The 12827-nt window shown below is 42.3% G+C and overlaps 1 protein-coding gene and 1 long non-coding RNA gene across 2 annotated transcripts in view; both read left to right on the forward strand.

The window, feature by feature from the left end:
• Positions 1-4552: 4552 nt before the first annotated feature.
• Positions 4553-12827, forward strand: part of LOC111240387 (NACHT, LRR and PYD domains-containing protein 12-like) — a gene marked incomplete at its 5' end in the record, with an annotated part of 19678 nt that continues 11403 nt past the window's right edge. The window contains 4 exon segments of the mRNA XM_022770385.1: positions 4553-4576; positions 4578-5593; positions 5699-5872; positions 7088-7261. Coding sequence (XP_022626106.1) covers positions 4553-4576; positions 4578-5593; positions 5699-5872; positions 7088-7261 — 1388 coding nt within the window.
• On the forward strand, positions 8046-9974 carry LOC111240388. The gene is made up of 3 exons (XR_002665937.1): positions 8046-8136; positions 8287-8333; positions 9580-9974. It is a non-coding gene; the product is annotated as an uncharacterized LOC111240388 (long non-coding RNA).

The following is a 12827-nucleotide window of genomic DNA, read 5'->3' on the forward strand; positions in this document are numbered from 1 at the left end:
CTGCCGGGATGAGTACATTACTTATTTCCAGTGTTCAAAAGTCACCCTGATCATATTCTGGTTTTGAGAAATGTCTTGATATAAAAGACTCTGATATAAAACAATGTCACATCCCTCCATCATGTATTATGTGGGAAATATCTCATATTCTGTGTTGTTTTTTTTAATAAAGCAAGAGGCAACATGTCTTCAAACTGGCATTTAAAGGGTTAAAATCCTGAAAACTAATAAACATTTGGTAGGTTTGAGCAGAACTGAAGTGGTTTAAGAGATGTATGCAAAAAAAGCAGAACAAAATATTGATATATGATGATTTTATAGCATTTTCTTTGTGTGTCCTTTTTTGGACGCGAGGAACCCCAGAGGGTACAAAATGTGTTACCAGTGTATAATATGACCCTGTAACAGTAACTGACATTAGATTTTAAAAAATATGTCAAAAAGACACTTTCTTGCAGAAATCCATACCTTCAGCTGTAACACAGCAAAAATGATCAGCAAATCAAAAAAGAAAAGTGAAGAAAATGTCCAAAAAAGGACAGAGGACCCCTGAGGATTAATAAATCCGCATGAACCGCTATTTAAAATTACACTATTATGTTTTTTCGGTGCTAAATTTAACATTACTGGGGAGGAGAGCAACGCGACTAGAAGTGACAGCGAGAGAGGGCTAGTAGCTTCTCCTCTCCTCCTCTGTCTCAGCGGAGACTGTCACAACTTCATTCACTCATTCAAACAAAAACAAAAAGAGAAGCAACAAAGGAAGCAGTAAATGGACTTACATAATTTAAGACCTAACTAAATGTAATTTAAGACCTACATGCGCTAATGTAAAGCTAGCGGAGCGGAGAAGTTGGTTATCTGGTTGCTAGGCTACGCACACAGCGCAACACGGTCAGGAGCTGCCTGTTGCCATGGCAATGTGAAAATCTGCCAGAATTTGGCTTTCTACATGGCTTCAAACAACTGCAAAATTATGAGAAAATCCGTTACTTTTTTCAAACCGAAAACACCGTGACAGACCACTGAAGCCAGGAAGTTTCTTACAGTCTCCTATTTTATTCAGAATATTCCTTAAAATGATGAGTAAGCGTCAGTGCGAAGAACAGAGTGAGATTCTTTTGAAAAAGAAAGACGATTACATTAGGTGTCAATGAGCGGGAGACAGGTATTCCTGCCGGGACTCGGCAACACCCCGTTTAAATTTTTGTGCAGACCCTGCCCTGCTCATAAGTTAACATTTTCATGAATCCCCAACAACTATGTCTACATAGTTGAGAAGACTTATTTGTCTCCTTTTTACGGTTTGGCCCGTGAGCTCGAGTTAAAAATAAATAAAGGTTATTTTTTTACTGCTTCAGGCACTCTAAGCCAACCTGACCGCTGTCACTCTAACTTTGAAGAAAATAGTTGATTTCCAACTCCTCCTTTGAGTGGCTCATAGTTTGAAAAGTTTACCATGTTATGTAACAACAGCTTGCTGTGTTTTGGAGAGAGCAGAAAGTTTCCCTCCGTTTTATAGTTTGAATCACATTTCTACGTGCAGGTATGAGAGAGCTGGGTGACTCAGAAAAAAGGTGAAATTTTGTAGAAAAAAGGTGAAATTTTGTGGGTTTCCTAAAAGAAAATTCCAATGCATTCCTAATGCATTATTTATTCCCAGTATTTTGGGAATAACTTTGGGAAAAAATTGGAATTTTAAACACCAAAAGTCATGAGCACCTCTTTCAGGATCAAGACCGCACATTTTGATGTATATATTACTAGGGGTTTTCTCAAAGCTGGCGGGACGATTACGCGCCAAAATTTGGCAGAAGAATAATAAACCCGAAAGAAGAAATATTAATAGATGCGCTCGGGGCGGAAGCACCCGTGGCACTAACTAATGTTTCCTGTGATGTAAACCCTGTTTGTAAATGAAGCAGGTTTTGTTTTTTTGGTGTGAAGGTGGGGGCTCTGCCATGGATCAGTGTGAGGACAGAGAGGAGGAGCCCCTCCCTCTAAAAACACCTCTGTGTGGGGAACATGAGAGAAAGACCAGAGCTCAGAAGGTGAGATGAGGATCTCTAACTGTCCATGACTCACATCACTGCTCCATCATTATTCACACTCACTGTCCACATCTGCCATCAACTACTCAATAAACAGCTTTTGAAAAACTCCCTGTCTTAGTGAAACAAAGAGCCCAACCACTGATTAGACAGGAGACATGTTTGATGAACAGGAGAGTTACTCAAGCCACTGTCTTCTTACTGATTCTCTTATCTGCTGCTAACATTTCACTGGAGACTAGTCTGCTCACAATCCATCTGTTCTCAGGTTAAAACTGCTTTTCCATTTGTCACTCTTGTTTGAGTTGTGTCAGGATGCAGCAGCAAGAGACCAGGATCTCCTGAAACCCAGTGTTGTGTCCAATGAGGTAGTGACGGGTCTATGGATAGACATTATTTGACTTTTAACAGCGTGAACACCTGCTTGACTGGAGGGTATAGAATTTAAACAACACTCATGTATTCGTAATCTGACTCTCTCTGAACTTGAGTCGGGAGAAACAATCAGTAGAGAAAACTCTCCGCAACACACTCTCTGATCGCCCACTGCTCTTCATTTTGATGATGGATACGAACTGACACATCTCATCACTTCATTGTCCCCTGGTTAGAAATCTGCACATAGTTATCCAGGACATAATCCAGTCTCAGCTGTCTCTTGAGTGTGATTAGAAAAATCATCAAGCTAATGTTGACATCAGCTTGTTGTTTAAGTGTCAGAGAGCCAGCAGCAGAGACCAGACTCTCCTGAACCAACTGTGTGTCCACGAACGAGTGAACTCGTCTACTGGATCATACCTATTTGACTTTATAAGTTGCAACCAACCTGCTGATGGAAGGTTAAGAATTTAAAACTGAAACAATGCGCAGAACAGAAACCAAACCTGGACGTTGCTGCTGCTGCCCAGGACTGATGATTGTTGATGATGAATGATGAAGACCCTGAGGTGTTCCAGCGTTATCATCGGCCACAGATCACTCGCCTTTTATCCATCAATGCATCAGTGGTCGCCTGTTAAATAAGGTGTGTAGAGTGGAGTCAGTTCATCTTCCCTTAAAGTTGGTGTTTTTCTCCACAGGATGTTGAGCAGCAGAGCTCAGAGGTCCCACCATGCAATCACGTCTGCCCAGCAGCATCAACCAGACGGACTCCGATCTTTTGGTCTGTACATGTTACAATCACACTGTTACTGTTTAACTCCATCACCACAGATTTAAATGCTGAATTTCCATCCAGGTCTAAAGTGTCCATGTTGCTGTGTTTAGACCAGCAGGCCTAGACTGATGCATGAGTCACATGTTGTTTTTTCTAAATGAAATGATCAGTTTATGCATCTGTTCCCAGCTGCTGGAGGGAGAACATGGGTCACGTTTGTGAAGAACGAGGCTGAAGAAGAGGTCCAGAGGCTCCCTGAGACGCAGATTACCCAGAATGCTTAAGAGAGTCAGAGGGAGGGTGAGGAGGTGTTTGGACGAAGAGGATGAAAGAGGCAGAGGAGGAGCAGAGAGGCGTTTCTGAAGATCACAGTGAACCTCCTGAGGGAGAATGAAGCAGGAGGAAGCTGGCTTGACTGTCTAGCAGAGCAGTAAGAGATTTACATGATGGAGGAATGACGACGTTTACCTGACAGATGGAGGGGAAATATGTTTCAAATTTACTCATTCTTCAGGGGAAAAAAATTGTTTGAAACATTGACTTATTTATTCATTGATTCTTATTTGTTCTTTGTTTCCTTCAAGAAGAGTCGTGCTGCAGTTTGTCGACAAACAACATCAATCTAACTGAAGAAGAAGTCTCCAGTGTGTGTTTGAGGGGATCTACAGCAGGAAACCCAACCCTTCTGGAACCAGATCTACACGAGCTCTAACATCACAGTAGGGAGGGACTGGAGAGGTCAATTGATGAACATGAGGTCAGACCAGATTGAAACAGCATCCAGGAAACCAGTCAGACCAGAAACAACCATCAGACAAGAAAAGACATCTTTTTACCAAGCCTCACCTGGAAGAGACAGACCAATCAGAACAGTGATGGAACAAAGGGAGTGGCTTGGCCATTGGAAACAGTGCTTAACACAGAAGTTCACTCTGGACTGGGCTGAAGAACAAAGACAACCAGGACACTAACAGTTCCATTTCCATTCACCTTCAGAGAAGCTGAAATGTGCTGGAAAGAGAGAAAAGTTCGCTTGGTGGAACTGTTCATCCACTTCTTTTACTGAAACAAAAGAAGCAAGGAATCTGCAAGGTTTGATTCAGTTCCAGGTCGTGTTCATCTTTGACGTCTGGATGAGTGTCGACTTCCACAACACTGAGATCCTGACTGATGTTACAGAGTCCACCTCAGTGGACGTGCTGCTGACAAACCTCATCAGGGGGAAACTGCTTCCCTCTGCTCGCCTCTGGATAACCACACGGCCTGCAGCAGCCAATCAGATCCCTCCTCAGTGTGTTGACGTGGTGACAGAGGTCAGAGGGTTCACTGACCCACAGAAGGAGGAGTACTTCAGGAAGAGGTTCAGAGATGAGGAGCAGGCCAGCAGGATCATCTCCCACATCAAGACATCACGAAGCCTCCACATCATGTGCCACATCCCAGTCTTCTGCTGGATCACTGCTACAGTTCTGGAGGAGGTGTTGAAAACCAGAGAGGGAGGAGAGCTGCCCAAGACCCTGACTGAGATGTACATCCACTTCCTGGTGGTTCAGTCCAAACTGAAGAAGGTCAAGTATGATGGAGGATCTGAGACAGATCCACACTGGAGTCCAGAGAGCAGGAAGATGATTGAGTCTCTGGGAAAACTGGCTTTTGAGCAGCTGCAGAAAGGAAACCTGATCTTCTATGAATCAGACCTGACAGAGTGTGGCATCGATATCAGAGCAGCCTCAGTGTACTCAGGAGTGTTCACACAGATCTTTAAAGAGGAGAGAGGCCTGTACCAGGACAAGGTGTTCTGCTTCATCCATCTGAGTGTTCAGGAGTTTCTGGCTGCTCTTCATGTCCATCTGACCTTCATCAAGTCTGGAGTCAATCTGCTGTCTGATAAACAATCAACCTCCTGGTTATCTAAAGTCTTCAGGGACGAGCCTGAACCAACAGTCTTCTACCAGAGAGCTGTGGACGAGGCCTTACAGAGTCCTAATGAACACCTGGACTTGTTCCTCCGCTTCCTCCTGGGTCTTTCACTGCAGACCAATCAGACTCTCCTGCGAGGTCTGATGTTAAAGACAGGAAGTGGCTCAGAGACCAATCAGGAAACAGTCCAGTACATCAAGAAGAAGATCGAAGAGACTCCCTCTGCAGAGAAAAGCATCAACCTGTTCCACTGTCTGAATGAACTGAATGATCGTTCTCTAGTGGAGCAGATCCAACAGTCCCTGAGATCAGGACGTCTCTCCACAGATAAACTGTCTCCTGCTCAATGGTCAGCTCTGGTCTTCATCTTACTGTCCTCAGAAGAAGATCTGGACGTGTTTGACCTGAAGAAATACTCTGCTTCAGAGAAGCTGCTGCCAGTGGTCAAAGCCTCTAACAGAGCTCTGTATGTGCACAGCTATTCATCTAGATTAACTGTATCGTTTTCTTTTGTCAAGACAAAAAAAAAAAATTATACTTGTTTTCTTTTGTTTTGCTGATTCCGCTTTAGACTGAGTGGCTGTACACTTTCAGAGATAAGTTGTGAAGCTCTGTCCTCAGTCCTCAGCTCCCAGTCCTCTAGTCTGAGAGACCTGGACCTGAGTAACAACAACCTGCAGGATTCAGGAGTGAAGCTGCTGTCAGCTGTACTAGGGAGACAACACTGTAAACTGGGCGGTCTCAGGTTAGTGTTTATCTTTTTTGTATTAATAATTCTGACTAGGGCCCGACCGATATGGATTTTTTGGGGCCGATTCCGATATTTGGGAATAAAAAATTATGATAACCAATATATCAGCCGATTTCAATTTTTCAATTTTTCAATTTAAAAAAAGACTTTTAAGACTGTCTTTGATGGCTTGAATATAGTTCCAAACACTTGTTACAAAGATATAAATTGAAGGGAGAACATTTTACTATTTTCAAATTCTTTTATTATCAGAAAGTGTGTAGAACAAGCAGCATATGAACAATTTGAACATAAAATAAATCAAAAATATGACGTGCAAAAAGGCAGTAAACCTCTATCTGTATGAATTAAGACATTTACTTTCACATGCCCCCTCAGTGCCGGAGTTCTTCTTATTATTGCCAGTCTAACAGAGGTAGGCTATAGTGCAAAAAGCACAACTTTTTTAGTAAACATCTTTGAAAACAAACAATAAAAAAGTAACTGCAAAAGATTGAGGTATTTTGTTATGTGGGGCATAACGTCTCAGCAGCGGCTCACCAAGGCGCAGCGCTATCAATCCGTAGCAGTTCCATTTTTGACGCTCCCGTTGCTAAATCGCATCAAGCTCAACAGAGCAGATTGCACCAGACAGGAAGTCAGACAAAGTATCAAAGTAAAACACTTCCGCCCCTTTCAAAATAAAACACAACACGCACGTCATCTAACTTCACATCAACATTATGTGTATCAAGCACTGTATCAAGAGCAACGATCTCGCGTACGTTCCGTATTCTCGCGTGAATACGGCTGGCTCGCAAGGCAGCGCTGCGCTGCCGTAACACGTCCGGTGGGGATTGACGCCGGGCTGAGGACGGAGCAAAACCGCGACGCTAACGGCCCCGGTGGATATCCGGGCATAAGTCTTGACTATTTCACTCTGATGCGGTGTGACTGTGAAGCGTGACATGAAAGCAGTCGGAGCGTCCTCTACTGGATACGTAACACAAGGACATCATTTCTAAGGAAAATACCATATTACCTGCATTTTATTAGTGAAAAATAAGTGTAAACATCGGCGTCAATCGGCCAATTTTTGGCCGATTACTCTCTAATGGCTATAATCGGCCGATTAAATCGGCCGGCCGATTAATCGGTCGGGCCCTAATTCTGACCTGTCATTTACCTAAAATATGTTGTATCTTAATTGTTTTACTGATTACTCTTCAGACTCAGTGGCTGTAAACTGTCAGAGAGAAGTTGTGAAGCTCTGTCCTCAGTCCTCAGCTCCCAGTCCTCTAGTCTGAGAGACCTGGACCTGAGTAACAACAACCTGCAGGATTCAGGAGTGAAGCTGCTGTCAGCTGGACTGGAGAGACAACACTGCAGACTGGAAACTCTCAGGTCAGTACTCATCTTTTTGTAAACGGTCAAGTTAAAGTCTTTTCATTCATTTTTATGACCTTATATTAAATGTGGTAATATTGTACTGAGGATGTTTGCTGACTCAGGTGATTATCACCAGTATAGTGTTTTTGTACAGAACACTGATTGAGAAAACAGTTTTTTAGTAGGATATAGTGTAGCCTGAATATACACTTACATTAAATAGGTCCCTCATGTAACATGTTTTCTTTATGCGGGAGTAAAAGTGATGATGATGTTAGGATTAGAATAGTTTGTTCATCATCAGGGAGAGAAAAACAAAAAACTCTCACTCTATAATAAAGACTTATATGTATATAATAATTCATACACTCACACTGAATATTTGGAAATTATCTCTAGTGTTTTTACAGCTTCTTATTCTAGTTTTGTGATTGTACTCGTTACCCTTTTGAGTTAGGGTATATCTCCATGGCCGATACAATCAACCAATACAATACACACATTCAGTGCTGAGTCTAAACCAACACAATGCTCCATTAGTGTCAGTGACAGTTACATTCCTGATACAACTGTGAGCATCTTATGCTGATTTTTAAACTGGACTAATATGAAAGTTTTAGCTCAGAGAGTTTTCACTTACAGTAAGGTCGTGTGTGTGTGTGTGTGTGTGTGTGTGTGTGTGTGTGTGTGTGTGTGTGTGTGTGTGTGTGTGTTCAGTCTGTCAGGATGTCTGGTCACAGAGGAAGGCTGTGCTTCTCTGGCCTCAGCTCTGAAGCTCCAAACCCTCCATCTGAGAGAACTGGACTGAGCTACAATCATCCAGGAGATGCAGGAGTGAAGCTGCTGTCTGCTGGACTGGAGGATCCAGACTGGAGACTGGACACTCTCAGGTGTGGGACAGACACCAGCCCCAAAGCTTCCTTTTTCCCCTCCAACTGTGGTCTCTGTCTCTCTGACTGACTGAGGAGCTCTGCTTCATGTTTCATGGTGGATATGAGTGAAGGTGATGAAGTTGACTCTGACTTTGTTTCTTCCTCCAGGGTGGACCATTGTGGACCACAGAGACTGAGACCTGGTGTGAGGAAGTGTGAGTGTGTTTTCAGTTTGATTCATGAGAACACAGCTGCACATGTTACACTAGATTTTTACATTTTCTTGACTGAAGTTCAAAGATGAATTTCATTCAGGATTCAGCTTCTGTTTTTTGTCAGTGTGGCTGGGAAGATGTTTGAATTCAATCAATTTAAATTCCACAAACACAACAAACTGAACACAGTGATCCAACAAAACTAATCAATACATTTTATACATTATATCAACAGTGGCACCAACACAAAGCTGACTTTGTTTCTTCTGGTTTTTTGTCTGTCAATGATTCTATAGAAGAGTTATGTTGCCTTCAGGTGCTGCTATGAAGCTTGTACTTTACACCTTTGACTGATATAAGTTGTGTTCAGGAAACCTTCAGTTTTCTTCTCTGATGTGTTTAATAAACCCACAAGTCATAAACACAACAGGCCATAATTAATGTCACAAAGATGTTGAAACGTTGAGTAAAGTGAGCTGAGGTGGATTTATCTTCCACTTCCTCCCTGAATGGCAGACCTGGGGCCAGATGTGTGATACATCTGCACAAATACCAGACATCCTCTATTCTTCACACATAAACTGGTGTTTCTATAAACAGAGTGTGAAGAACACACAGACCTCAGATCATGTTCACATGGTTCTTCTATATGTGCGTCCACTTCCACAGTAACTAAGATTCATGAAACAGAACCATGTGAACTCACAGCTTTATAATCCTGAAGAAAACAATGTGTTTTTCTGTCTTTGTTTACACACAGTTTTTTTGCATCTGGCCCCTGGTCAGTGAAAACCAGCTTGAAACCAGTTGGTGGACCCTCACTCCTCTGACTGTTGTGAACGTGTTTGTAGCAGACGACAGTTTGAGGTTTGAGGTCAAAGGTGTGAACTTTGTGCTGAATGTGAGGTGATGACAGTTTTAGAAAGCAGATGGTTCAGAGCTTCTTTGTGCTGCAGTGGAAGATGATGATCCAGTTTTATTAGTGAGTCTTTATTCACTACATGTTTATTGATGTGGATCTCCATTAGTCGTCATCCTCAGGTCCACAGCAGAAAACAAGCAGAACATTACTGACATCTGGACTCTCATGTTCAGTAACTGGACTGTTGGAGTTTAATTTAAATGAAGTCAAACATTGTTCACAGTTGAATATGAAATGATTCACTCTCAGTAACTGTCAGTGAAGTTGTTGATGAATCAACAGATGATAAACTGCAGCTGTGTTGTGTCTTGTTCTCTCCATCAGATTCCTGTGAACTGGAACTGGATGAAAACACAGTGAACAGAGACCTCAGACTGTCTGACAACAACAGGACGGTGACATGGGCGACAGAGGGTCAGTCATATCCTGATCATCCAGACAGATTTGACTATTGGCCTCAGCTGCTGTGTAGAACTGGTCTGACTGGTCGCTGTTACTGGGAGGTCGAGTGGAGAGGAGTGGTTCATATATCAGTGAGTTACAGAAGAATCAGAAGGAAAGGAAACACTGAGGACTGTTGGTTTGGAGGAAATGATCAGTCCTGGAGTCTGATCTGCTCTGATGATTGTGGTCGTTACTCTGTCTGTCACAACAACAGAAAAACATCCATCTCCTCCTCCTGTGGCTCTCACAGAGTAGCAGTGTATGTGGACTGTCCTGCTGGCTCTCTGTCCTTCTACAGAGTCTCCTCTGACTCACTGATCCACCTCCACACCTTCAACACCACCTTCACTGAACCTCTGTATCCTGGGTTCTTCATCTGTCCCAGTTCCTCAGTGTCTCTGTGTCTGTAGGTCTGAGAGTCTCTCCTGTGGACAGAAACTCTGCTGACTGCAGGTCAGCTGCTGAAATCAAAGTGGACTCTGTTCACCATCACACACACTCTGCACTGTGAAGCAGATCTGTCTCAGACTCAGACACTGAACATTGATTAGTCTGATTTCATCACTTTGATGATCAACATTTTAAGACTTTTGTAAAATGATTTTATTCTGTCTGATGTTTATTTTTGTCTCTGTTCATTCTGCTGTTGTTACTGTCAGGATCAATAAGCAGCATCCAGCTCTGTTCACAAGTACAACTGTGTAAATGGACTTCACTGCTAACACAATGAATACACAGGAAACACTTTTTAATGGATTGATTATTGAAAGCAAAAGACTTTTGTTTTGTAGCTGTGATGTTTGTAGAAGCAGCAGAGCCTTGATCTAAATGAAGGTGCAGTTTCATGTTTGACCACCAGATGGCAGCATTTCCTCTGAAACTCAGTTTACACTGAACCATCAGCTGTGATATAACAACAGTACAACTACTTCTTTTACTCCTGCTGTCACTGCAGCTGCCAGTACAATCACTACACTAGAAAGTAACTCCAACAAGCAGATCTCAGTTTGTCAGTGTATCATAAATCATACAGCGGCTTCAGGTGTTGCAAACATTAAGATGTCGTCATATACATATGACTTTATCACTCCGCTTGCACACGGGAGCTGCTCTAGTCTTTTCTGGTCTGTGCACACAGCAGCCTTCAGCGTTGATAGGCTATCATTCGTGACGTGTAACCAATCAGATGGTGCTGTGGGCGGGACACTGCGACAGACGTTTGTTGAGTTTACTTTCAGATCACCTGACAAGTTAAAGAGCGGAGCTGTGTGTCGAAGGTAAGACAGCAGACATCACTGAAGATGTAATAAACATCACAACCCTCCACACGGAAGTTACAACAACACCGCACTCTGATGAACAAGTTCACCTGTTGATCCAAGACACACCGAGCAACAGAGAGAGAGAGAGAGAGAGAAGCTAGCGCTAACCGCTAAGCTAAAGTAACTAGCACATCTGAACAGCACGCAAACAGCTGCTGAATTAGTGAAAGTGGTTAAAAGGAGCAGAGAGCTGTGAGTGCTGGAGCAGAACCAGTGTAAGTTTACATGTACAGCAGGTAGTTAGACACTGTGATGAAGTAACAGGTCTGAACAGCATGTGAACCTGTAACCAATCAGACGGTGCAGTGGGCGGGACACTGCTCCAGACCACAGAGTGCTGACTGCAGACAGGGACAAGCGGCTGCATTAGAGCCAAAGTAGCACATTTTAAAATGAATATATGTTTGATCCTTATCAAGCAGAGTCTGCAGCAGAGAGACAGCTTCAGCCTGAGCTGCATTGTTGACCGCCATCATGCATTTTCCCTGCACCTGTATCTTTACCCCTTCTCTTATGTTTATTGGTGGGTCACCTAGTGGGAGCAACCTCTGGTTAAAGTGTGGTACCTTCTGGATGCATTCATACTCCAGCTCACATATACATACATAATCACACTCATACACCCTCATGCACATCCACACGTATTCTCACATTTTGCATGCATGTGTATGTGTCTATGAATGTATATGTTTATGCATGCATGTGTATGTGCAAGTGAAGTATTCAGTTGTGGCCTAGGCGGCTTCTCATAGAAAACTGCATGTAAAACTCTAAAAAACCTAAAAAGTGCAAATTTTGCCCATGTTTTTACACGTGAATCTGATTGGACAATGACAGTCCAATCACAAAGCACAGTCTAACTTTTTAAAATCTTTCCAGGGTTCATGTTAACAGTATCTGCAGTTGGAGCTGTGTGCAGCCACCTCCTTTGAAACTGATGGGAGCTTCCTGCAGAACTTACATCGGACTGAGTCAATAATAGTAAATGAAATGAGTTTTAATTAAAAATGTTACTCATTAAAGTGACATTCATAAATAATTCCAAATGTAATTGTAAATTAAACTTTCTACACGTATAAAATATGATTATATATATATATATATATATATATATATATATTTAAATGAACAGGTTCAAAGTACAAAACTGTACGACATTGAGCTCAGGTGTAAAAACAGGGTCAAAGTTCAACTTGTAACCTGAGTGTCAGACACTGTGGGAACTTTGAGCACCAAGTTTTACAGTTTGCTGTGTCTCTTCACAGATTTTGACGAAAGCACCTTGTCTTTCACAGTGTCTTTGTGTTGCCTCACATCTGATATCATTTCTTCAGTTTTATTCACAACGTCTTGTTTTTCTTCCAGACATGAGGTTTAAATGGATGAATGATAAAAATTCAGTCAAAAGAAGAGCTGCTTCAAATGTCCTGGTTTGCCCTGCAATGGAAAGTCATTTTATTTAGTTTCATTTACTTGTCCTTGTTGTGGATCCATGTCTGCTCAGTTGGAGCAGCACAGATTATTATGGTCTGGATTTAAATGTAGATATGTCATCTAAACATTAAATCTGTGAACTCTACTCCAACAGAGTGTAACAAGAACAGGTTTTAAGATTAGCGACTCATTTACAGCTCTCTCTGCTGAGCTGATACTCAGCGCATTAGATGTTTATTTTGCACCATCTAGTGGACAGATAGTAGAACTACATCACCTGGTCTGTGATTCCTCTGTCTCAGGTTAGACTGGTTTTCACGTCACTGATGTTTTTGAGACTTGGACTCTGAAGTTATGAGGCTGTGACTCGTC

The sequence above is a fragment of the Seriola dumerili genome, unplaced genomic scaffold, assembly GCF_002260705.1.
Source record: "Seriola dumerili isolate Sdu_G_001 unplaced genomic scaffold, Sdu_1.0 BDQW01000025.1, whole genome shotgun sequence".
NCBI classification, from domain to species: Eukaryota; Metazoa; Chordata; class Actinopteri; order Carangiformes; family Carangidae; genus Seriola; species Seriola dumerili.